The 26,381-nt window shown below is 44.3% G+C and overlaps 5 protein-coding genes across 9 annotated transcripts in view; 2 read left to right on the plus strand and 3 right to left on the minus strand.

The window, feature by feature from the left end:
* The window catches only part of zmiz1a (zinc finger, MIZ-type containing 1a), a 44,601-nt gene extending 36,249 nt beyond the window's left edge, over nt 1-8,352 (minus strand). For 2 of the 4 annotated variants that reach the window (XM_077729801.1, XM_077729804.1), the window contains exon 1: nt 8,113-8,349. The gene's annotated coding sequence lies outside the window, so the exon portion shown is untranslated. Of the gene's footprint in view, nt 1-7,711; nt 7,870-8,112 lie in introns of those variants that run through there. The other 2 variants (XM_077729805.1, XM_077729803.1) reach the window with 2 other exon arrangements.
* A 5,204-nt stretch (nt 8,353-13,556) lies between these two features.
* Nucleotides 13,557-15,829, minus strand: rps24 (ribosomal protein S24). Of its 2 annotated transcripts, XM_077730346.1 has the most exons (6): nt 15,728-15,829; nt 15,197-15,262; nt 14,902-15,111; nt 14,686-14,799; nt 14,003-14,017; nt 13,557-13,643 (listed from the first exon to the last, which is right to left on the minus strand). In XM_077730346.1, exons 1-5 carry the CDS (start codon nt 15,728-15,730, stop codon nt 14,012-14,014), a joined length of 399 nt encoding a protein of 132 aa, XP_077586472.1. In that variant the 5' UTR covers nt 15,731-15,829; the 3' UTR covers nt 13,557-13,643; nt 14,003-14,011. The 2 variants fall into 2 exon arrangements, with proteins under 2 accessions (XP_077586472.1, XP_077586473.1); XM_077730347.1 differs by lacking the exon at nt 14,003-14,017.
* A 768-nt stretch (nt 15,830-16,597) lies between these two features.
* eif4ebp2 (eukaryotic translation initiation factor 4E binding protein 2) lies at nt 16,598-19,476 on the minus strand. The gene is made up of 3 exons (XM_077729649.1): nt 19,059-19,476; nt 17,568-17,747; nt 16,598-17,370 (listed from the first exon to the last, which is right to left on the minus strand). The coding sequence occupies exons 1-3, from the start codon at nt 19,459-19,461 to the stop codon at nt 17,339-17,341; spliced, it is 615 nt and encodes a 204-aa protein (XP_077585775.1). The 5' UTR covers nt 19,462-19,476; the 3' UTR covers nt 16,598-17,338.
* On the plus strand, nt 19,086-22,639 carry ppa1b (inorganic pyrophosphatase 1b). The gene is made up of 11 exons (XM_077729648.1): nt 19,086-19,798; nt 20,354-20,418; nt 20,711-20,764; nt 20,856-20,975; nt 21,038-21,124; nt 21,200-21,326; nt 21,514-21,641; nt 21,778-21,863; nt 21,949-22,024; nt 22,226-22,265; nt 22,359-22,639. The coding sequence occupies exons 1-11, from the start codon at nt 19,738-19,740 to the stop codon at nt 22,388-22,390; spliced, it is 876 nt and encodes a 291-aa protein (XP_077585774.1). The 5' UTR covers nt 19,086-19,737; the 3' UTR covers nt 22,391-22,639.
* A 1,330-nt stretch (nt 22,640-23,969) lies between these two features.
* On the plus strand, nt 23,970-26,237 carry sar1ab (secretion associated, Ras related GTPase 1Ab). Its single transcript, XM_077729658.1, has 5 exons — nt 23,970-24,285; nt 24,533-24,652; nt 24,931-24,996; nt 25,085-25,188; nt 25,251-26,237. Exons 1-5 carry the CDS (start codon nt 24,228-24,230, stop codon nt 25,392-25,394), a joined length of 492 nt encoding a protein of 163 aa, XP_077585784.1. The 5' UTR covers nt 23,970-24,227; the 3' UTR covers nt 25,395-26,237.
* Nucleotides 26,238-26,381: the final 144 nt, after the last annotated feature.

Below are 26,381 nucleotides of genomic sequence, written 5' to 3' on the forward strand. Positions count from 1 at the left end.
AATAACAACAGTGACATCACTTCCATTCCCCCTAAATCGGAAAGATCACGTCTGCTGCAGCTATGATGAATGCATTCCATCACTTGATGTTTGTTCAATTTAATGCGGGGAGGGGGGGCGGGGTCTATTAGAATCCCCGCTCGGGCAAACACGTTTGAGGGCGTCCGGCGGCGCATGTTCTAAGCCAGTAATATCAAGCTAATAGGCTTATACGCCTTTGCCACTGTATGGAGGAACACACAGGCCGTAAATCACATTTGTCTGCGACACCTGCTCACCCCCCGCTAGCGTGCCGATGTCGTCCCCCTCGTCCCCCCTTCCGTCCTCTTTGGACACGCTCCAAAAAAGCCAGACTCCTCCCACTCGGTGGTCTACACAAGAAAACGTGCGGGCCCAAAATCGCCAAGTCGATTGTTTACAATTGAGCCGGAAAGTACGGAGCCGAAACTTTTGAGCTTCTTTGGCCGCCGGCCGAGTGCATCGCGGGAACCAGATCGAGGGTTCGACCCCGGGCGGCTTCTGACCTTTCCTGGAAAGAACAACAACTAATTAAAAGCAATGACAACTATCTCTGTCATCCAATCAATAGGTTGCCGAAAAGGATGGCAGAAAATATGAAGAAAAGAAATGGTGAGTGCCGTATATCCAAGGCGCCACCAAAACAGGAGAAGCCAGGGCGCCCTTAATAATGGATGGCGTCGGAGCCGGCCGGGAGAGATTTTTGAACCACTCTCCTCCCGCCTTCAATCATTAATGCGCTCTCCATCAAAACCACTTCAGACCCTCAAGTATCGCGTCTCTCTCTCTCTCTCTTCGAGGTGGAGGGTCGGCATCCCAAGACGTTAATCACCGGCATCTTTCCTCTGTTTACTTCTGGCCCGGACAGAATTGCTCAAAAGTCCCAGAGTAGCTGGCTAATTTAGCATTATTTTTGAAGGGAAGTACACAGTCACTTCTAGAGCCAGCCAAAGTGACTAAATGACTAAATGAATACAAACACTGTCCAGAGTTAACACCCATCCCAATTTGAAGGGAAAAAAGACTCATTAGCGCCCCTAGCGACTAATCACAGCAGTGCATTTATTGAGCAACAAAAAACATGACTCCTCGCGTTGGATTTTTTTGTTTCTTATTTTCCACCGTCCTGGTTATTCACATCAAAAATTTCCCCTTATGCTAAGAGTATTTTATTTTTATTTTTATTCAGCTTCTGTCATTGGACGCCACAAAACGTTGATCTGAGAAGATTCGAAATTGTGTTTGCGTGGATCATGCAAGTCTGTTTATTTTGGTGCCTCTAAAGACTAAAGTGTGTGTGTGTGTATGTGTGTGTATGTGTGTGTGTGTGTAAAATAAGCCTGGTAAGAAATGCGTCACGGGTTGAAAAGTGCAAGCGGAAACATTCGCTTTTGTTTTTGCCTTGTGACTATTATTTGGAATTGACACAGATTCCAGTTGAGTGTGTCGAAAGTGACTTGAACAGGTTTTGGGAATCCACGTCCGCCACCAAATGCCAACCCAGGCTTGTTTTTTTTTGAAAGGCGAGTTTGTCCATTTGGAAGGAGAGAGGGCGCCGTGATGGCAAGCCAAGCCACACGGCTGGCTTATCCTTCAAATAATAACGGCTGTCCGTTATCTAATCTCGGCCTGATTTTCCATTCCGGGGGATTTAAAGCTAGTGAATGAGATGCTTTTTTTTTGGCCTTCTTTTCGCCAGACGTCATGAAGGGGAATCATCGGTCGGCCACGCACGCCACGCCACGCCACGCCACGCCACGCGAGCTGGCCTTTTACTCGCCGTATAATCAAACGTAAAAAAAAAAAAATGCTAACAAGTTTTAGCTCAAAAAGTGATTCAACTTTTCTGCAAGTAGCAGTTAAGCAATTCCAATCCACAGTCACATTCGTCATTTGCCATCAGTGGCAACCCATGAGTAAGCTTAACATACTTCAAAACCAACAAGAAATAACCGAGAAACCATCACAAGCTGACCAATGAACAAGAAATTCCCCCAAAATGATCTCCAATTCCCAGGAAGTCAACTGCAATTACCCTAAAATGACCAGCAAGTGGCTGCCATTTTATTGGATCAAAAAAAAAACCATAACAATATGCAATATGTAAGATTGTGCAATATTTTAGAATTTACCTTGCCCGGACGTGACTTTTTACTATGACTTATGATTCATGTTTTTCCTGAGAAACACGCACAAACTCATCATAATGACAAGAAATACTTTGATTTGATGCCAACGCGGACCGCCAAGCCCACTTTTTTTGACCCCCCCCCTCCTGGAACGATAACGTTGATGGCGACTCGGTTGGCCAAGAGTTGCGCGACGTGTGTGACCAGCTCGACATGTTCGACTGGTCCACCACAAGGTAGCCGTGGGTTCACGTGCGCCAGTGACGCCACTCGGCCAGTCGCCGTGTGCCAATCATTTCTTCCTGTACGCAAAATCACCCCGCACACGCAAAGCGGCGCACGCAATTCCGCGCATGCACGCACGCACGGCACTCTTGGCTTTGAGAAGTGTCACGGCAAAATAGAAGAGCGGCGTGAGCCACGGAGACGGCTAATTATAGCCTTGGCAGCGGGATGGCCAGAAACAAACTTGATTATCATCCCTCCTCATCCTCATCGTCCTCATGGTGAAGAAGGCACAAAGGAAATGTGTCCCCCTTTTCCGCCGGCCGCAATCCAATAGAGAGGCTTTTAGCCTCTGTAATGATTTACAAAGTGACACGCCAAACAGATTTACTGTCACAGCCTGAAAGAGAGCAGCGGACGGCGCCATTACGGATCACGTGACCGGACCTCTCAGACCGACCGATGGACTCAAACTTGACTATGTGGACTTTGCGTCTTCTCCCCATGTCTATGTGGGTTTTCTCCGGGTATTCCAGTTTCCTCCCACATTCCAAAAACATGCATGCATCTATTCTAAGGCTTTAAAAAACAACAACAACAATACGATAACGTATAACATCATATCCAAAAAGTGCAACTGTACTCTAAAACATTAAGGTTCATCGGGGAAAAAAGTCCGAGTTCAAACCGTCCCACGCGGCAATAAAAAAGCCAGAAAAATGCGGGTAGCTAACGTCGTAGCTTGATCGATTCCCGGTGGCATTTGTGCGTGGTCACCCGATAGCCTTTCAAATCATAAAACACAAGGCAGCCTTTTGTCGATAATGTTTTGCCGGATAATTGGCCGGGCGGCACACGGACAATAATACACGTTGTTTGAGGCCCATGGCTGCCGTTCTCTCTCTCTCTCGCCAGAGCGAACGTGATTAGCCCCCTTCTCATTACGGACGTGACAAACGACGACTTCCGTCACGGCTTTGGTTCGCCACGAGGACAGTGGCGCGGACCTGGAAAAAAACATTTTAAAGATCTCTTTGGCTACCCTAAAAATCAGCCCTAACGTAGCATACCATGACTGGATATTACAAAATGCTGTCTTGACTCCGCCCACGTCAGAAAATAATCACTCAAGATATTCTTTCCAAAATATCTACCTGATTTTCTGCCCTAAAAATGTGATTTCTACTTTCTTTTCCCCCTTCTCCATGCATATTGTACTGATAATGTAACTTATAGTCCACAAAATACATGCGCGCATATGCGACTGATAGTACGCAAAATACATGTGTGCATATGCGTCTTATACTCCGCAAAATGCATGCATGCATAACAGAAATATGGCAGCAGGCTAAAAAAAATAATAATAATAAAAGAGTTGACTGTCTTCGCTATCCATTTCTGGGCAGAGTGTCTTTTTTCTGCCCGTAGTTGACAATCCGCCGCTGCCGCCGCCGCCGCCACCGCTGCCATCCTTTATCTGAGCCGCCCAGACGGCAAAATGAAAGCGCGTTGGGGAAAAGCGCTTTGGCTCCTGTGCCGGTGTCAAAACAGAGGCGAGGGCACGGAGCGGGCAAACGCAAATACACACGCGTACATTTTTCTGTCACCACTTTCACATCTCAAAGATGCGCCGAACATGGCCGCCTCACCAAAAAAAGACAGGCTCAATGACAAATAGGATTGACTTTCCCGGGCCGCACAAAATGATGCGGTGGGCCAGATTTGGACCCCAGGCCGCCTCTTTGACACAGGTGACCTAGTGCATGTGTGCCACACACCACACTTCCATTCATCAATTTTTAACAAAAAAACGGCCTGATTTTATTCCATGTCCTTTACTCAACAGCCATTTTTTGTACACTTTTGTGATCGTCATCCGAGTTCAATTATGATTTGAAAGTTCCCCACATACTGGAACTGACTCTTCTTGTTGAAGTGATTTTTTTCTTTAATGGGGGATTTCCAAATGGATGACAAACAAAATGCGCCATTCAAGTCCAGTTATTTTCAATGGCCCTTGTCGGAATTAGCGTCACACTTTGGATAATGGTAGCATGTTGACAATCCATCATTCACACTCGCATTAACTCAATTAAAGCTCTTCAGTTTAGCCAACAATTATTATATATTTTGTAATATGCTAGGAACCAAGCATACTAACAAAAAAAAACAATCAAATCTAAAAAAAAATAACATTTAAAAAAGCCAAATTTCCAAAATAATCAAACGTACGTGCGCTAAGCTACTACCCAAAAAGGACAGTCGGAATGAGTCACTGAATAAAAAATGTTCTGATAAAGCAGAGCATCATCTCTAAGCCTTCCAAAACTTCCCAAACGGACCAATTTGACATCATTCCACTTTTTAAATCGACAGAAAAGTGCCAGCTTTAGCGCTTTCTTTACAGCCTTAACACTTTGTCCCGCAATGACTTAGTCTACACTTTAAAGCAGTTTAACTCTAGACACCATGACTAGAATTACAAGCCAAAAAATGCTTGTGACAACAAAGGCGCAAACTGGACCGGCGCCAGAAAAGGTCCCATTCAACTCCGACTTGAAAAAGTTCGACGTACTTTACGACAAAAGATGCTGACGACTAAAACTGTGGCTGCCTGGCACATGAGTGGGAGGAGCTTGACAAGGCAAAAAAAAACAAAGTGACAGAAGCGTGACGCCAACCACGAAGAATCCGTGTGGAGTATTTCCCAGCAATGCTACACCAGCCACGTTGTCATGTTGTCAAAATATTGATTCGTTTTTTTTTTTTTGGTCGGGTCTTAAACAATTAAATCTGACGGACAGACACGCCGGCATGCGACGACATGCCACAATCCACGTTCTAAATTCCTGAGTAACGTCAAGCAAGTTTTTTTAACACTGCTCCTCTTCCCGAACGTAGCAAAGATGCTAACTACTTGACATAAACAAAGTGGTAACTCTACTTGCATAATTCATTGGTTTCATAACTTATGGAAGCATATTTTACATTCTATTAGCATCATCTGTACCACTATATTTAGCATTACCCACTAATACCTCTATACATTATAAAAGTATATCCATTTTGCATGAAAAATGTATGCACCTAATGAATAAAAAACAATTCCAATGACTTATTAAGCCATTAAAATGAATATGAAATGCAAAAACATTTTCCAATGGGGTAGAATTGCGAGTAGCAGCTTAGTAAACATACATAAACAAATGGAAAGATACATTCAAATGCCGTTAGGAAAACTCAGACACGTACAAACAAACAAATTAGGAACTCAACGCCGGCAGCCATGTTGATGGAAAAAAATATCAAAAACCGAAGCGAGGCCTGATGAACGTCCAGAACGGGGTTTGAACCCTCGATCCCAGAACAGTGAGGCCGACAATCTAACCACTCATCCACTGCGCCACCCAGTCACATTATTTTAAATGCATTATTTTGATTGGTCTAATAACATGAGCCTCCACAAAACACATCTGGAGAAAAATGGGCCCAAAAACCTGTATCAGGACATCCCTAGCTTGGTTTCTATTGACACCAGGCCAAAAAAATAGTACACAGCACCCCCGGTCTGGAGCTCTAGGAAGACCCCAAAACGTGATCCTCTTGCCTACTGACTGCATCAGACAGACACTCTTCACCGCCTGGCTGCTAGTGGGCTAGCTGGCTAAGAGGCTAGCTTTTGAGAGGCCCCAGGAGGGACAACAGAAGGAAAACAAGCGCACACATAAACAGCAGCACTTCCAACTTTCAAACACTTGCAAGCCTTGCAGCTGTCTTTCATTTTCTTGCCCTTTTCCCTCTGCCATTTATCAGGTAAGCCGCCCAGAGCCGTGGAGCAACGGCCTCCTCCTCCGCCTCCGCCGCCGCCACCACCCAACGCCGCTCGCCTTGTAAATTAACGGACGAAAACAAACCGACAGAAAAAGCGCCGGTTAATGCGCCGCAGCTGACAAGTGTTGCCGCTGAAATGAATTCATTACATCATCAATTACCAGCACCGGAGGGTCCGACACCCCCCGACACCCCCACCCCCTCCCCTGTTTACACTCTCTGAGACGGCGGGATTGGACGCCCGCAATCCGGCGCAAGACTAGCGCAAGCAAACCTGAAAAGATTTGCACGTGATTTGCTTGGCTTTGACACGCTGCCAGAAAAGCTACTTTGGCAGGAAGGTCGGCGCTAATCGCACGGCCAGGCCGTTTCTGACCCCGTTTGGACGTCCCGGAAAAAGAATGAATGGTCCCCGGCAGCCCGCCCTCCCCAACTCCGCTTCCCGATTGGGCTCGCGTCCAGACGGAGGAATTTCATTTGGAGGGTCCCGGCAGGGGGACTTTTGTGGCTTTTAACTGGGCTATTGGGTCTGGAAGAGTTTGGGGATGACATCTTTTGGAAAGTATTATCCTGACACTTTCATTATTTCTAAGGCTGCCAAGGGGATGACGCTTTCATCGTCCCTTGTTTTTTGAAAAACAAACAAAGTTGAGGACTTTTTATAAATGAAATCCCTCAATTTTGCAGGAAAGCCATCAAACACAAGCACAAAATTGCAATAACAAGCAGAAAAATTCACTTTTTCCACCATAAATACATTGAACGCGGAAATTTCGGGTAACTTTTGCAAGTCCGAAGACCAGGCAACCATGCAACGACCTCAAAACAAAAGCAGCAGCTTCATATTTTGAACATAAATGCATTGCAAAATGGGGTTTCTCATTTCATCTGAAGTGCACTTCTATTTTTATTGCCTTCAGGACTCAAAAAAATGTGTCAAGCGGTTCATTAGGACCAACAACAGCTTTACAGTGATTGTGTTTTGGAATAAAACAGCATGAAGTACACAAAAAAAAATTCAAGGGATGCTTTCATTCCGAGTAGGAAGTGACATAAAAACAATAAACAACAACATATCATCAAGTCCTTGCAAGTATTGTGAAAGGTGTTTAGTTTACTTTCCAAATAAACAAACCGAGAAGAGTTGCAAATCTAATGATTGGCGTTATTTGACGTGCAAAAAAATCTATTCATCGCGATGCTTGATGGGGAAGCACGAGGCATTAAAAAATGTCCAAACCGCAAATAAATAAACAACAACCCAAAGCATACTTTGTGGTTAACAGTAGTGTATCTACTCTGCTTATTAGCTGGGATGATCCAGCCTTGGCGGAGGTCCCACTCAAGGTGCAGCAAATGCCTCTCAAGGTGACTAATGACACGGAATTACATTATGATCACAACCATTATTATGTATCCTTATTGTACTTAAGCACGACCAAAAGCGCTCCTTCATAATGGCATTACAGCGGCGTGAAATATTATCACCATCGCCGTCCAATACTTACCGGTCGACGGGGGCGAGCCAAGCCGAGCTCGGAGCTCCGAGGCGCCGCAAAGTATCCGCCGAGCAGCCGGCGTCCACGCCGCACGCCAAGCGGACGTCCGTCCAACCAACGTCTGCCCGAACGTGACAGCGTGAGGAGGCGACGATCAGCCGCGCCTCCCTTCCTCCTCCTCCCCCTCGCTTGGCTTCGCTTGGCTTCTTCCCCTTCCCGAGAAGAAGAAGCCACGCCGGCGAGCGAGACACCCGCAGATCGCCCACCCCAGCCGCCCCGGTCGCCCCGGCCGACCGGCATCTGACACGGCTTCACCCGCTTAAAGGTTCCGGAGAGGTCAGCCTATTGTTAGCGGACACTATCCGCTGCAAAAGCGCGTTGCGATCGCCAGATTAAGAGGCAAAACTTACTTGCAGCAGCGAGCGAGGAGTCCTCCTCCGCGACGTTGAAATCAAAATGTCAACAAGGAGAAGGGAAAATCCGAAAAAAGCTCCGCGTGTGGCTCCTTTTTTTCCCTGGCTTTCCTCGAGCTGCTCCCAACGAGCTCGCGGGGCGACTGAGTGGCTGAATCAACTACCGTGGAGCACGGCAAGTTGAAGTGTCACATTACACGGGGTTATTCAGTTACCACCGTTGAGAAGACCGTGTTCGGCGGTGAAGAGGAAAATGTGAGCCGGATTCCCCTCTACCACGCCACCGATAGGGGGCGTCGATCTGTCCGTCTGTCTGCTATCCTTGGGAAGCAAACTTCAAATCTCATTACTTTACCTGTTTAATGACAATTAAAGCATTGAATTGAATCAATTCTATTCAACATCCAAACTCCACCCAGTGGCAAATCTGGGATCAAACCCACGACCCTAGAACTGTGAGGCCAACACACTAACCACTTAACCACCATGCCACCATGTTAACCATATAAAAAAATATGCACCAGGACTCATAATTGTCTGTCATGTCCTTACTATTCTAATTATCTATCTATTTTAATAACCCTGCAATCATGACTGGGATAGTCTCCAGCACCCTTGCCCCAAAACCAATAAAGAGTGATCAATGAACAGTAGGCAGCCAAAAAGAAACTACAAAACCAGGAGGAAATTTACAGGGAGGTACCTGAAGGTACCCTAAAATGCCAAGGAAGTGTCGGAAAATGAACTCATAGCCTGCCATTGACCTTTTGGGCCCAAAAGTCAAGTGGTGCGGCTAGTTGCAGCCCGCGAATACGATTAAGTTTGACGGCCTCACGCTAACCACTCTTCCACCGTGCCACCTCCATAAAAATGTGCATCCCGTAAGCAGAATCTGGATTTTTATTCATGAGATGGTGACAATTATATAATGGATGCATCTGTAAGGGAAAGAATGGTGTCGAAGTGTGACTGAAGAGCGATTCCAGCGTCGCTCCGTGTTTTCCGGGTGGCCGCTCTCACGGTGGAAACCTCGGAATAACAAAGACGTGTTTGAGTGCAGCGGCAGGCTGGGCCGAGCGCTGACGTCAAGGAACAATGTTCTCTCCTCGCGATGCACACGCACAGCAGCTTGTTCCCCCCTCCACTCTCTCTTCCCTCTCTTCCGCGTCTGGAAAGGCTGCAAGTGGCCAGAGGGAGGGAATGTCCCACTCTTCACGCGGAGCCTGAACACACCATTGCTTCGTAGCACTTGCCCTGCGCACTTCACGGAACACATAAAAAGGTGGGATATTACTGCAACACCTGTCAATTTGCAGGGTATTTTGTCCTGTCAAATTAAGAATTACGGGGAAACACAAGTTAACAAAACAAAAAAAACAATTACGTAGAGATTAAAAACGAGTACTTTGACAAAGAAACATTTTATGGATAAATATTTATATATACACATGCAAATAACTACTTCATTTGAACAAGAAGATACTGCTTCTCTTCCTTTTGTGTAAACATTTGTAAAAGGAGGGGGCACGGGCCATCGGGCCAATCGTAGGCTTTCGCAGGTGAATTCCTCCGCCTCCTCCCTGCGGTCACTCTGGCCTCATCAACAAATCTTGGGCTGGGATATTCCTATGTCCGAGGGGGGAGGTAAGTATAGTGGCTCCTGGTATTCCTTCCTGCCTTGAATGTGGCGTATCGCCATTAGAAGAAAAAACGACCATTTCTCAAGGACGAGCCGAGCCCTTGGAGGGGGCAGCTCTAATGGGGACCAACGCGGCCGTTGACATCACCGCCGTCCAGCAGTGAGTCATTTTTATTTGGCGGGATGGCGAGCCAGCGCTCAATGTCGCCGTGCCCCGACGGCGAACTCCCTCCCCGTCCCAACGTTATTTTTCAACCTGGGAAGGACTCGTCAAGGAGACCCGCGTCTTTGTTTTGTCGGTCTGCGAGGCCGTGCGTGCGCCACCATGAAGGCATTGGTTCATTTTCTGAACCCCTTATCCTCACAAGGGTCGCGAGAGGTGCTGGAGCCTATCCCAGCTAACTACGGTCAGCCAATCGCAAAATCCTGAGCTGTCCGTCAATGGCGTTTGTCATTTGGGTTGAATTCCGATGATTCTACTACGGCGGCAAAAATAATGCGTCCAGATGGCTGACAAGAAGACGCACGGATTAAAAGGCGGGTTGACTGACGGTTCATTTCCGGCCAGCTCTATTTCAAAGGGCACCGGGAATGAAAGACCGGGAGAACAAAGGGACTTAGTTAGCTCGACGTGTGCCACCAGGTTAATTGAAATTGCATTGTGTCGGGCGCTTGATCCAATTAGCATGTGAAAACTGCTTAAATTTGACGAGACCAGTCTAAAACCTTCAATTGCATTCTTCATCTTCTCATTAAGGGGTGCGCTTTCATCTTCTACATGTGGAAAAGACACGGGTGAGCATTTTCCAGTCCAAAAAGGAAAGGTCAAAGGTCAGCGGCACACAAATTGAGATTATATCATTGTTAATTTTGACCCGTTTTATGTCTGTAAGGTTATCTTGTAGTTATTTTTCCCGTAAAGCTTAAGTTTGTGCACCAGTACTTGACCGTGAGGTCGGCAATTGGCTTCCATCTCAAGTGGGGCGCTTCATTGGACATAAAATAAAAGGCGGACGCCGTGGGGGTGGTTGCGGCTATTTCCTGTCATCTCCCCGTTTGCTTGTTTTCCAGGGCTTTTTTTCTCCCTGCTATTGTTATGCAATCCAGCGTGCGACCTTGGGAAGAACATGCACCGGGGGGGGGCTGTAAATGTGTGACCACTCCAACCTCCGTGTCATCCTTGACTGCGCCACCGGAGAGGCGGCTTGTCACACGGCGGCTCTCGGGAGGAACGTAACCGCTGCACTTATACGGCCGCTTGCCTTGTCACCGTGGACAAATGGATGGCCGTCACGCAAAAATTAGGACCACTGGGGCCCAAAAAAGGCCGGTGAGATTCGGAAAGACACAATTCTGAGTCTAGGATCACAATTGGGACTAGTATACAACTAGATTGGATGATAGGGGCCCTCCAGGATCGGATATGGCCTCCCCCACTGTAATATATATCTATGTATAAAAATATTGGCATAAAATCTCATGAATATAATTTTGAGAGCTGATTTCAACAGTAAACTCTCTGCCATGTTGTCACAGCGACCAAACGTCCGTGTTCTAATGAGGCAGTCTCTATTGTGTGGGTTGAAATGAGCTACCGTCACCCAAATAAGTCCCGCCTTTCCCTCCCTTCCCAGGCAGACAGCGAGGGTGGTCTCCCCTGGGCGCCGCGGCGGCTAACGTTAAAAAAGATTTGCCTGCAAAGATGTGAGTCTATTAGCGCAGATAATGTCCCGCCTGACAAGCCGGGAGAGATCACACGCTCAAGTGTTTCAAATCCCCCCCCCCCCCCCCCCCCCCATGAGCGCTTGTAATCGGTGGCGTCTAAACGCTCTCAATTTGCCTCATGTCGCCATCATTTGCCATGTAGCAAAGATGCTATGATAGCGCCTGTTTGCAAAAAGAGAGAGAGAGAGCGCAAAAGCCAGGAGAGCTCCATCTGATGGATGTCGGAAGAATTTAATGTAGAGAGGAACGTTTGTGAATGAGAGTGAGTGAGGATCACAGTCTCCCCGTGGAAATCTCATTAAATGGTGCTCAGTGCAGTTCCACTTACAATTAGACTGAGTGGATGGGTTACCATGGTTACGCGTGACTTCTCCAGCCAGCCCCCACCCCACAAAAATTACAAAACCTTATGATATATGCGCCAACATACAAACATACTAAGATCCAAGTTATGAAATCCCCCCCAGTATCCCCCTGCATCCCTTATTTTATTTTGAAATTCTCCCGGTAACATCATTGGGCATTTTTCCGTACGGCACGCTGCCGACTTTCCCAGCTGTTTTGCCGCATGATGGCGGGCGACTAAGCCATGAGCTCTTCCTGGCCAATTTGCATAAATCACTGTGGCCATCTGACGGTTACTAGGCAGCCATGTCGAGAGACGCCCGCCACAAGGCCAAAAAAAAAAGAAAATAGAGAGAGAAAAAAAAGAACAAGGGAAAGTGGCACGGCAGTGTGACAAATGAGAGCGCCTCTCTAATTGGACTCCACTTCTGCTAAAATGATATGGACATTTTTTTTGACTACAAGATGTCAGCGTTCTGGGAAATTCAAGTACTAGATATTCTTTTTCAACTTGTTGTCAGTATGCTATGCTACGCTAGCGCCGTTTGGGGCACATGGGTGGAAAGCGGAGTACCCGCAGAAAAGCTACACAGGCAACTGAGCGTGGACCCAAAAAGTCTCCCATTTTTGTCAACTCAGACTATTTCCCGCAATCAGTCAAGTCATTAAAGAATTTCTTCCTGGATGGCTTTCTTTCCCGATATCCATATTTCATAAACTCTTCTCACCATTGGCGCTTTCCTCCTCTTCCTCGTCTTCCTCGTTTTTCCGTGCCAGTGCACAACGGGGAGTCGCTTATATTCTCCGCTCTTGTTAATTATTAAAGCCACCCTCACAAAACGCCGCGGCCTAACCCGGCCTCTTAATTTTCAGACGGTGATTCAAAAGAAAGACGAGTGAGAGACACGGGCGGTAGCGTTAAAAAAAAAGAGGCAAAGGGGCTCCTGGGATGAAAGGCGGCGAGCTAGAAGAGCTTCATTTTCTGCGACCATCTGTTAGCAGCTGTGTCCGCATTTTTGAAAGCTCCCACGAGTCGGCCCCAATTCCAATCAATCCACCTGCCCCTTTTCTAGGTCGCCATACATGGGGTTTGTGCAGAAATGTTCATGTCAATTGTCTTATGGTGAGCGCGTGGCTAGTATTTTTGGAGGTGATGACTTGGTGTCAAGTTTGAAACGAGGCCTGGACGGCCGGGGGAAGGGACCAAGCAAAAGAGACAAGGCAGTCCTGGAAGGCCACCGTGGAGTTGAAGCAACGGGGGTTGGGCTCAAACGAGAAGCACCTGACTGCAATCCACTGATTGCACTTGCAACATACCAAACTGGAGGAAAGGTGACTTTTTATGGGGGCACTTGTAGGTCACCAAAAAGGTCAAAAGGCAGTGGAATCATTTAACCCAGCCATGAAGTTCTACTCTTACAATTATTTGTATACAATACTTTGATTCTTCTTCTCTCACATAATCAAAAGACAAAGCAAAATTTAGGAGTTCAGTGTATGCCCAAATAAGGAATTCTTGTGACTTCACCTCAAACTCTTGGGATTTTTTTGAATGCCCATTTGAGAAAGGTGGAGCCCACCTGCGTTGATTAGGAAGAAAGCCTGCCGCTGTACGGCCAGGGGAGACGCCACGTGGCCGCTTAGGGTACTGCGTCGAGGCCCCTCCTCCATGACGCAAGTGTGTCAATGAGTCAAAGCAAAGTGAATACAAAATAAGTCACTGCAAGAACTGTTGTGGTCTTTTCTTTCAAACTTTTATTTGAGAACAATATACAAGAACATCTTGAGCACGAGGACCATCCTGGGCCGTCTGGGCTCACTAGAAGGAGAGAAGAAAAAAAAATAAGATGACCATTGCATACATTTCATTGGCTCTAAGTGTCCAACTATAAATACTACATACACACTGCAGTTTCAACGTAAAACCATTGTTACACCAGTAACAATTGTGGTTAAAAAAGTGCTCCACACTTAAAAAAAAGGTCAACTAAACACCATTGAGTGCCACCCTTCATTAACTCTCGTGTCGGGTAACCAAAGTGTCTGTTAAAAGGGAAGACGCGGTGGATCGGCGAAAAGAAAAGTCGGGAATCCAGACAAAAACACCAGGGTGAATCTAGGGGTGTTCTGGGCATGCGCGGTGGCACCGGCTCAAGTCCAGTGGCCGGCGTTTGATACCTGGACATGTCATTTCTGCGCCAGCGTTCCGTGGGAGGAGGCAAAAGACGAGAACAGAAGATGCAACAGAATCACGTTAAAACATGGTCAGGTAAGGGAGGGAGAAAAAAAGCTAAGCTAGGTGGCTCAGCTTGGGCGAGCTAAAGATGCGGTTTGGTTATTGCAAATCTGTTAGCCAACCGTGGTGCAAGAGATGCCTCTTGACTTGGGTTAGCTTTGTCCCTACACTTCAACTTAGTTTTTCCAAATTTGTAGTAGAATCCAAGATGGTGTTGAAAAGTCAGCTCCGTTAACCTGATTCGTGCGAACGAAGATGCCATCCATCCATCTAATTGTAGGTTATAAAGCTATAAGACTACAGGCACAACGAAAATGCTATTTGTAGATATTAGCTCACATAAAAAAAACCACCAGTGTCATAGTTGACCCGTGATTTTTTGTGTTGGTGTGTGTGTTGTCAGTCAGCTATTAGGAGATGTTAGCTAACATCCAACAGGGACACGTTATCCATACTCTACTGGCGTGCATTTACCTTCTATGGTTTCCGAAGACCATTTGAAAGGGTAGAAAGAATAACAATAACATGTTAACAATCTACACGCACAGATTGGGACGGACGGGGGCAGCGTCCGATCAAAAACTTTGGCCAAACTGGGGACGAGCGACGACTCCCGACAACGAACCTTTTTGCTGGCGGCGCCCACGGTGGACTTCTTGGTTCCTCGTACTTTCTTCATTCTGTTCTTGCGTTCCTTGCGCTGCTTCCTGGAGGTCTTCTTCTTCTCGTAGAGACCGTGCTGAGGAACACAAGTTGCAAGACAATTTAACGAATGAGAAAAAAAACAACAACACAGATCTTAACCCCTAGCTCCAATTCTTCCATCCCGTAATTTGCTCACCCTGGCCAGCCTGTGTTTGGGCTCGTTCTTCTTGGCGTAATCGAGGGTGTCGTAGACCATGGCGAAGCCCGTTGTCTTGCCACCGCCAAACTGAGTTCTGAAGCCAAAGACGAAGACCACGTCGGGGGTGGTTTTGTACATCTTGGCCAGCTTTTCCCGGATTTCCGTCTTGGGGACCGTGGCTTTGCCCGGGTGAAGAACGTCGACGACCTGGGAGGCGAGGACGGCCAATGAAAACACAGGAAAAGCGGGCCTACCATATTTTCTATGCAATGTGGATGGGATTCAAACTTACCATTTGCTTCCTCTGAAGCAGCCGGTTCGTCATAAACTTTCGTGTCCTGACTGTAACTGTCTCATTCTAAAAGAGAAAACAGGGTTCAATGAGTGAAATTCAATTAAACCTGCTGTCGTGACACTTGATTATATTGAAAATGGGTTTTACAATCAGGAACATGATGTTACGAAGAACCTCATTCGCGAGGACGCCACTTTTGACGTCAAAATATATTTTATCCTCATTTACGGAATGTCAGAACAACTATAACTTGGATATCGGTGCTTTCGAGAAATTTGATTCATGCGTATACAACAAAGCGACGTCAAATGCCATTTACTGTATTCCTGGCTAAGTGTTGATGACATGTAGCTTAGCATTTTGATCATGTCGCTAAAGAGTCCAAAAAAGGAAACTAAACGTCAATATTGACCGATTTTTAAAGATTGATATGGAAGACATGAGTCGGCCGTGACAAAACGGACGAGAAGGTAGCGATTGATTCGATGATGGGTGGATTTTACTTCAACTTTAGCCTGGAAGACTCACCATCTTGGCGGCGGCCTCGCTCAGGGACGTTGAAAAGGAGGAAGGACCAGCAGGCGACCGGAATGATGCCTGCACAGAAATGCCGGAGCACCCGCTGTATTCGCCTGCGAGAACTGAAATTGTCTTCTTTGGGACAAAGGTGACTGTTAGAAATTCAGTATCATTTTTAAATTTCTTAAACATTGAAACATTGATTTTCAGATAAGCAGAAGAATCTTGAGGAGATAATTAATGTATTAGGGTTATTACTTATTTTGCAATGAATGCAGTTTGGAGCTCGTCCATTAAGCGACACTAATATGTGTAGAACATTATTGTAACCTTTCTCCTCCAAGTTGGGTTATCCCACAAGCTTAATTGGGTAATTCAAATTGTGAAACTACACGCACACATATATTGTTTGTGCTTATTCCTCAGGCAATGATTTTATTTTTTGGGGGTGTACCTCCACATTTGGACCCCTTTCCCATAACATTCCCCAAAAGAAATGAAAGAGCACAACACAGTTTCCTTGTTATGGAACTTTTATTGATCTTGTTGCAAGAGTGTTTACTGGTATTTTGACTTCAATGATTAATAAAATTATCTCCAAACACAAAATGAATCCATACAGAATGAAAAAACAACCGTAGTATTGTATTTGAAACCAAAAAGAATCCGTTTTCCTCATTAATTTTCAAAACAACGTCGTGGTTTTCCAGTGAAAAAATAAACCTCTTTCTCCATTTTTGTTTGCAGTAGCATTGAAGTAAGGCGTGGTGGGCACACCATAAAAGGTCGTTACAGTATAAAGCGTTAAGGACACTGGGGAGGGACACTTTTGCAGATTATGGAATGCCACCATCAAGTTTAGACAACTTTTTTTTTTTTGCGGGGGGGGATACATGTAATGCTTTACAGTCCAATGAGATTCTTCATACAGAAAATTGTATTACAAATCAAAGAATACATTAACTGTGGATCATTTCAAGTTTTTCTAAAATTTCTTCAACACTTTACATTCCTCCTTAATTTGAAATTTAAAAACCTTCTGAACAACAGTTTCCATTTATGGAAAAACATTCAAATTGACCAAATATGGACGTCGTCAACCAAATAAAAGCACCAAATGGCACATTTCGAATCTTAACCCCCCGCCATTTTCTCTTGATATAAATGGAAATATGTGTGCTCTGTAAATGAAACCGCTGATATTCGTGCATGTGTGCGTGCGCGTATGCATTCTTTCCAAAGTGTGTTTTGTCAATGCCAGAATTGAATGTATTAAATTCTTAATAAAGGGAGCCATTGAGGTTGCACCAGGCCTCCCTTTACTAAGACTTTAAAAACAAATTTTACGCTTACCATCCTGAGTTTCTTACGAGAAATTTTCCCAGTCGGCAGACGCGATGTTTGCCTCGTTATTTGATTTAAAAAGCTTTAAAAGTGTGTGCCATCTATCCACGCTTTGCAAAACACACGCGCACGGACAACCAGTAGCGGAGAGGAGAAAAAGATGGCCGCCACGAGGGCTCAACAACACATTTGTTTCTAAAAGCCGAGCCACTGACGCGATGGGGCGCGCCAGGTCCTTTTCTTGTTTTGTTTCGGGCTCGCCGGCGCCAATTTTTGTCAGATGTCCATTTCAAACTGAGCGTCGTCACCTTAAAAGACAAACAAAGACAAAAAGTCAGGACACCGGAGACTGGAATTGTTGATAAATACAATTATAGGGAAATTATTTATTAATATCTTAAACAATAATAACAATACCCCATTTTAGCATTGCCTAAAATTTCGCACCTAGAGGCATTGGTAAGTACTGCACATTGGAAAAAGCCAAAATGAAATGAGTCCTCACCGGTCGTAGGCTTTCCGTCGTGGTTGTTGACGTGATTGTTGGCCTGGTTTTTCTGATTCTCGTCCGTTGCGTTTTGTCCCGTCACGCCAGGGATGACCGGCAGGTTAGCGGGCGGAGTCTGGGCGATGGGGGAGTTGCGCATGTCCAGCAAAAACTTGCGCTCGTAGATGATCCGTGTTCCTGCAATGGTATCCGCGGTAACAATAAAATCAAATGGACCAAAATATTGAAGAAATGGCACTTTGACCGACTCCAAACGCATTCTGTTATGGATACACCGTATGACCCAAAGCAATGACCTTAACGCCAAGGTACACCGCGTTCCATTCCGAAATCAAGTTGTTTTTGAATGCCACCCCTCCTCCCTATTTTGAGTTACGGTATTAAAAAGCGAGCTTCTTTTGAAGCACATTCCAAACTCTCCCCTTATAAGATAGGGAGTATTTAGCTCAGTGTTAGCATCAACTCAAAGATCTTGTTGTTATTGTTGTTGGAGGTTCCTTATTAGGTCTTGAAAGCACTAGAAATAAATCTGCAGCTCTTATGAACGCAATTTCATTTAATTTATGAATGCAATTTACTGACCCGGAACTATTTTATCGTCAGTGTGTTTATGACTGTGGAACCAATCACATTCCAGGATCATTTTCACAGTGGAAACTTTGACCAATAGATCATTTTATAGCTGGAATTTTTTTGAATTTACAACTAGCAAAGTCTTCCAAAAAATCATTTTTTATTGCTTTAAAAAATGACGACTGGTTTGGACTGAACAATCCTCCCGCTTTGCTCAGTCTCACCATCTAGCCTGGCTCAAGTCCAACTCCAAAAATAGACTAACATGGATATGGAAGTCACAAATACCAAACTAAGCGGTGGTCAAGTTGTGGCTTCATTTCAGACATGAACGCTTTGAGTTAGAAGCATGCCACAAGAAGGAAATCATCTCTTATCCAAGTACTGATGTCAAACAATAAAAACAACAACACAATACTACACATTATATTCAATTAATAAGATTTACAGTTCAAAAGAATTACAGTTAAGATCCTTCTCTGGCCTTAGCTTTATTAGTCATCAAAGTTAAGAACTATTTTTTTGTGTTTTTGAAAAACTTCTGTTTTGAATGACAATATGATTTTTAAAACCGAGTCTGTACAGTACAGTCGGTTATCATCATGGCGAAACCTGACTTCTGACCTCAATAGAAAACTTTTAAATGAAGCAATTCAAAGCAGAAACATGCCCCGCAGAATTATATATTACTCCGTGATAACCCATTTAAAAATGATAACGAATTTAAACGCCACACTTCCTGCGCTGTAAAGAAGCCAATCAGAGAGAAGCAATGAATCGGGAGGCGGGGCTAACATTGTTTTTGTTTTGAACGAAATGACAAGGCATCTAAAGGCCACAATGGCAAAAGCAGCGAGGATGTGAGGTTCAGCTTTAACATCAAATTTCTTGTTGGAGGGGGGGGGGGGGTGTTACCTCTGGGAGTCGTAGAGAATAAAGTGCCTCCTGGGGTGGTACAATAGTCATGAGGTAGCTGCGTTGTGTCGTTGATCAACACCGTCCTGGTCGGGATGGCCCTGCTCTCGCTAAGCTGACGACTGTTCGACATTTTCTTGGCGGCCGCTTCGGTGTCAATTTCGGACGCTACAGAACTCGGGGTGCTTGTCTCCCGACGGACGGTGTAAACCAGGGCCGTTCCCCGCTCTCTTGCGTCTTTCCAAGGGCTTTCTTGTCGCTCCTCGCGTCCTCCCAGCCGCCAGCTCCTTCCCCTCCCTTTGCAAGGCAGGAAGCGGGACGTGCGGTGGCCAGAAGTGACGTCAAAGGTGCGGCCACCAAGAGCACGGTGTTTACAAGTGGAAATATATGATAGCTTTATCATTTTTGTTTTTATACATTCTTTTAGATTATGTTACTTGGATTTGTTGCAGTTCTCATAACATATCAAATAACTGAGATTACAGTGCCAACTATTAAGAATTTAAGGATTTTTTCCTCGTTCCGTTCATCCAACACAATATTCTCCGACAGTCCATGAAGGCCCCCCTCCTTATTTTACGCATGCGCATGAAGCTTCCGCCTGCCTTACAGTCCACCGCCTCGGCTGACTCTTTCCGTCGCCATCCCTCATCCGAGTCAGACAAACCTGCCCCTAAACATGAGCTTCACCGTGGAAGAGAGGGGCGCCCCCAACAGCCTCGGTTACCGTCTATTCTTCAGTGAGTACAACGTACCTCGATTTGGTTTTGTTTCACGTGCGTACGCGTGTAGGGAGCAATGAAGGTTTACTGTTGCCTTCAAGCAACTCCGTCCATGCAAGTGGCAGACTTGCAGTAACCGCCCACGTGTCACTTATTCATTTTGAATGTCGCCCTAAGATTTCATCATCATAAGTTAAAAGTTTTTCTCTGTATGTACGCTCCGTGTTTTTCTAATGAGGTTTGGCCTATGTACATTTAACGTAATATTTTACTGGTTATCGCCATTCCAAGTGAAAGGCTTGAAAAGTAAATATTGTATTGCGATCGGAGACATAAATCTTTGTTGGGTGGTTCCACACGCTGTTAAAATATGAACAATAGTAATAGGACCACACCCTGTTTCTCAAGATTGCTTTCGGAAAGCATTCATTGACTAAGTTTCATTTTGAGTATTGCTTCTAACAGCCCATTCCTGTCATGGTGAAGATATTTTGCAGTTCTATAAACACTGACTTCTCTTGAATGACCCAACAATGTTATTAATTTGTTGTTTTTACTCTTTTTGTCTTACAGAAAATGCTGAGGGGAAGTACATATCACCATTCCATGACATACCAATGTATGCTAATGAAGGACAGGTGCAGTAATATCAATTTTCTAAGTCACATTTTAGACCTCGCTTCACTCAAGTATTTGTTTATAAACAATAAATAAATACATTTCTGTCCCATTCTAATGTCATGGAGAGTTGGCCACGCGTGGCATTAGCTAATATTTTCCAGAATGACTGAGGTCATAGTCTATTGAGCCTTGTTTTATCATCTCATCCGGCTGCAAGGCCTTGTAAAGCAGTAATACAAACATTTAAAAAAAAACAAAAAAGGATTGTAGAAAGAATCTTAATCTTTATGTTGAATTTTCATATTCCAGAACATCTTTCACATGGTGGTGGAAGTACCAAGATGGACAAATGCCAAGATGGAGGTCAGATTTTTAGCCGCATGCTCTATTGTTTCCAAGTCAGGGTTTGTCGGAGAGCAAACAGAGGGCAAAGCCGTTTGTTTTGATTTTGCAGATCGCCACAAAGGAGCTTTTGAACCCAATAAAACAGGATGTGAAGAAGGGAAAGTTGCGCTACGTGGCTAACGTTTTCCCCCATAAAGGTTACATCTGGAACTACGGAGCCATTCCTCAGGTTTGTGGCTTTTCTCCAGGGACCGAAAGGCCTGGTTCTGATCGGACTCTTGCCCGCTTTAGACGTGGGAAGATCCGGCGCACAAGGACAAAGACACGGCCTGCTGCGGGGACAACGACCCCATCGACGTCTGCGAGATCGGGTCAAAGGTACACCGGTCGGAAGGGGAAAGTCCGCGGGGGTGCCGTTGATGGTTCCAACCAGCGGGTAATCGTCTCGCTCAGGTATGTTCCCGCGGCGAGGTGATCAAAGTCAAGGTTCTGGGGATCCTGGCCATGATCGACGAGGGGGAGACGGACTGGAAAGTCATTGCCATCAATGTCGAGGACCCCGAAGCCGATCAGCTCAACGGTAAGGACGAGCCACGTGCCACATCGGAAAGCGGGCCCGGATTGTTTTTTCGTAAAGTGGTTTCAATAATAATAACTTGCAAAGTTTTGGACCAAAAAAATTAAGCAAATTCGGGTGCACGTTATACAGGAATCCCATTGAAAGACTGCCCTGTGTATATCCATGTTTTTCCCCCCCCCAATTTCAGACATCGGCGATGTGGAGAGATTGAAGCCCGGCTATCTGCGGTCCACGGTGGACTGGTTCAAGAAATACAAAGTGCCCGACGGGAAACCGGAGAACAAATTCGCCTTTGACGAGGAGTTCAAGGACAAGGTCTGCTCGTCTTTCAAAATTCCATCTTTTCATCCTTAGTGGTTCTATATTATATTCTATCTGGCCCACCAACCAACCCAAGTCTGACACCCTTGACATTTATTATAAAAAATAAATATTTTTGTTTTGTTTTCAGGAATTTGCCATTGATGTCATCAAGAGCACCAACACCTTCTGGAAAGCTCTCATTTGCCAACAGACCAATGGTGGTGAATTAAACTGGTAACTTTGTTATTATATGCAATAATATGACTTTGTTAAATGTTGTGTACAATGTCAAAAAATCTGTTTGTTTTGTTTTATATAGCAAAAACACTTGCATCTCCTCCAATGACAGTCCTTTCTGCTGCTCCGTGAACGAGGCAAAAGCAGCTGTTGGTGATGTAAGTATCATATTTGTCATTAAAATGACTGCAGTAGCTCTACTAGTGTAAAATACTACACCCATTTTGGGAGAAAAACAACGAAAGAGCAACTGTATTACGCCAATTTCAAAATAAAATAGAGTAGAGTATTTACGTTTCAGGGATATTTCATTTTTAGAGATTTAGCCATTTCATAACTTGAATTATCTTTACGATTAGGCTTGCGCTTGTGAAAAGGAGGAAGCCATCCCATCATCAGGTAATGTGGCGACAATGTTTGGGTATATTGCTTTGATTTTTTTCCTCTCTATGAGTTGTTTCAATGTTTTAATGCTGTTTCTTCTTTTGGCAGTGGACAAATGGTTTTACTTGGACAAAAAGTAATATGGAAAATGGAGCGGATGTTTGGGAAGTATCTGCAAAAGTAAAACGAGACATTCCCGCTGCTGTTAGGTGTCTCTGTCCTCCTTCGGGAAATGTCAGCTAGGGATGAGGAATCCATTTAATTTCCCTTATTTATCAAAGGCTTCCCCTTACACGTGGGAGAGGGTTCAAACTTACACGGCTTGCTAACAAGCTAGTTGCTAACACACACTGAACTGCTTGAATAAAGTACTCTAGATGAAATATCAACGAGTTTGCTTGTATTTTTTCTTACAGCCACACAAAAAATGGATGAAATGGTAGTGTTGTGATAGTGCCGCCCAGTGTTCACTATTAAAAAATAGTATTTTTGAGTAGTGTACACTGGGCTATTTTAAAATACAATTATATTTGGTTCAATTCGATAAAAATACTCAAAAACGAGAGCAATGTGATCAATCGGGCTCTCTTTATTGGGATATTCTTGAATTTTATGCCGTTTTTCAAATTATGTTTCATGTACATTATATATGTATTTTTTCTGCTAAATACTTCTATTATATATGTTAGGTGGGATAGGAACCAGTCCCACGAGACCCTTGTGAGGATAAGCGGTTCAGAAAACGAATAGATCAATGTGTCAATATATACACGTGTATTATTGTGGAAGGGTGCGGTTGTAAACAAGAAGAGCAAAGCGGCAACTAACGATGACGTACTTCCGGCGAAATGTCAAAGTTGGCTTGTGCTTTTCGGCCGACCGGACGGACGACGTGCGCTCTGATCATTAACAGGTACAAATATGGATTCATTTTTATCAGCTAGATCCTCATGCGTGTCATTTTCCGGGACCTGACTACAACTTTAGCCCATCTTTACTTGGATTTTTTTTCCCTTTTCGGTACTTTTGGGCGGCTCATTTTGGATTTGTTCTCCTGAGATGACTGTTTAAAAGCGATTGTTTTTACTCAGTCACACTAGAAAAGAGATTTTCTTGAGCTAAACGTAGTTTATTGCTCACTCTACCTATAATATTGTTTGTCTTAAAAATCCTACTTAAAAGCCTCATAAAACGCGTCAATGGGCTCGTTAATGCTAAACAAAATGCAGTTTTTGAACATTTCAAAACAAAAGTGGCTCATTTATGCCGTGCGGTACACCCAATGAGTTGCATACAGTGTGACAGCTGTGTGTGTGCAGATCAAGTATCCTTGCCACTACTTGTCATCATAAAAATAGTCCGGGGATGATCAGTGCGTGCGTGCGTGCGTGTGTGCGTGGGTGCGTGTGCGCGCGCGCGTGTCTGTGTGTCCGAAAATTCCCAAAAATAGACTAATATACCAAAGTAGCTATTGAGCTATTGTACGTTAAAGTACCCCAAAAAATTCTTACAAAAAGCTTAAGCATACCACAGAATTAATGACTCAGGCTTTAAAGAGCCTATGTCGAGATTTTGTTGTAACACAGTAAGCTGCAGTTGAGTATGCCGTATTTTCCGGACTATAAATCACATTTTTTTTCATAGTTTAGCTGAGCCTGCGGCTAATACTCAAGTAGGACTTGTTTTTTTCCCCTTCCCACCCAAAGCAAATGTTGTTTTTTTAGTTATGTGAAAAACTGTTATGCCCACTGTGCTCCATTTTAATATTGCTACATGAACATTTGGTTTGTCCTCGATTTCCGATGAAAAAAAGGGCCATCCCAAAAAAATGTGACTCATACTCCATCCAAATGCAAACTTGTATAAATTTCCTCTTCATTGCGTACTCTTTGGCTGCTGTGACTTATAGTCCGACAAATACGGTGGTTGAATCTTGTTTTGCTATTTCTTATAACTTATTATTTCCTTACAGGCAACATGTCTTTTATTTTCGACTGGATCTACCGAAGTTTCAGTGGAGTCTTACAACTTTTAGGTATTGTAAACAAACAAACGAAACAGTAGCATTCTTGCTAATTCCATTTTGTGCCATGGAAGCTCCGTTGATACTCCAACATCTCCATATTTTTTGGCCAAAAAAACTTTTTAATAACTATTGTCAAACTGCTTATGATGCTAATAATGTATTAGATTCAAATGTGTAATTCTCAGCACATTTAAAGCCATGTTATGTTTATTTACCCCTCCCATAAGCTGCTAATTCTCTATCCACGGCGTTTCAGGGTTGTACAAGAAGACTGGGAAGTTGGTGTTCCTGGGATTGGACAACGCCGGCAAAACCACGTTACTGCACATGCTCCGAGACGACAGGCTGGGCCAGCACGTACCCACTCTGCACCCAAGTAGCTATCCCCTTCTAGCTAGCTCCCATAAACATCTCAATTTCTAAGGCCAGTGGATTAGGTTATTATTTTTAAATTTAATCATGACAGTTTCCTAAATGGATTGGAAATAATGGTCAGACACTGTTCAACCTAAATCTAGTGTTAAAGCTAAGAAATGCGACAGAATGCAGGCTGGATCAAGCTTATTGTGCGAGAAATATTTTCTAAGTATATCTACTAAGTAAGCAATATCCATCCATTCATGAAACAAGCCAAGCATTGATATTTTCTCCCAGCATCCGAAGAGTTAACCATTGCCGGAATGACCTTTACCACATTTGACCTGGGCGGTCACACGCAAGGTATGATACAAAATGACAAAAATATATATATATATTTTTTAAAAGCTGCTTTTTGTTGTCATTTGACATGATTTCCAACCTAACCCAGCACGCCGCATCTGGAAAAACTACCTCCCGGCCATCAACGGTATCGTCTACATGGTGGACTGTGCCGATCGCGAGCGACTGGCCGAGGCCAAGGTGGAGCTGGACGTGAGTTGGAATCTTAGCTTTCTCACTGGCTTCTCTTCTACTTCTTCTTTTTCTTCGCTCAGGCTCTTTTGACCGACGAAACCATCGCCAACGTGCCGGTTCTCATCCTGGGGAACAAAATCGATCGGCCCGAAGCCATCAGCGAGGATGCGCTACGGGGGATGTTTGGACAGACCACCGGAAAGGTCAACGTATTTAGGTTTTGATTTCATTGGTTGAAAATGTTGGAGTCTTTTCATTGATTATAAATCATCATGTTTGTCTTTTAGGGCAAAGTGTCGCTGCACGACCTAAACTTGAGGCCCCTTGAGATTTTCATGTGCAGCGTCCTGAAAAGACAAGGTTACGGGGAAGGATTCCGCTGGCTCTCCCAATACATTGACTGATTCCTTGCCCAAAAAAAATAACCACCCACAAACACTCCATTCACCAAAGCATTTTGAGCGTGCCGACCACGAATGCATTTGACCACGAAGAAAGTCTTCCTTGACGGTAAAACAATCCTAGCGCTGGGATTTCACCTTTGGGTGCCAGAGAGAAAATTATTAACAGCCAGCCACGGCTTATTTTTAGCATTTGAAGACGGGTGTTGACTTACAGCAAAGGTCGCTTTGTTTCATGTTTTGAGGGGTCGTGTAAACATGCTGGGTTGCCATTGAAACTCATGTTCTATTCACTGACTCGTTTGACAGTTTGGATTTGGGGGGTTATTTGGAAAACAGGGTTTACCACTAATAGAAGCTCAACATGCTTTAATTGGTTACTCCCAGACAGTGTTATATAGATGGAATTATCAAGCGTGAAGGTAGCTAGCTATGTTATGTAGGAAATGATTGGAGTACTTTGTGATTAGTAGCTGCTTACTATGTGCAGTGGTATTATGAGAGTACTTCCATGGCTGATGTGTTTACAAATAATATTTGTACATAGAAAAAAAGTATTTATATATTTACATCATGGAGGCCTAAGTATCTCTGAAGCTGTTACAGAAGATGGGACAGAATGTTATTTAAGATGGGTTTGAATAAATACTTTCTACAAACGTTTCACTTTGCTTGATTGAATGATTAACTTTAACAAATATATTTATCCTATAGTGATTTTATAATGTGTGAAGCTGCTATTCATATAGTCAGAGCATTATTGTATTAGAAATATGAAAGAATACAAATTTACACATTGCGTGATTCATC

This window comes from Stigmatopora nigra, chromosome 12 (genome assembly GCF_051989575.1).
Source record: "Stigmatopora nigra isolate UIUO_SnigA chromosome 12, RoL_Snig_1.1, whole genome shotgun sequence".
In the NCBI taxonomy this organism is placed as follows: Eukaryota; Metazoa; Chordata; class Actinopteri; order Syngnathiformes; family Syngnathidae; genus Stigmatopora; species Stigmatopora nigra.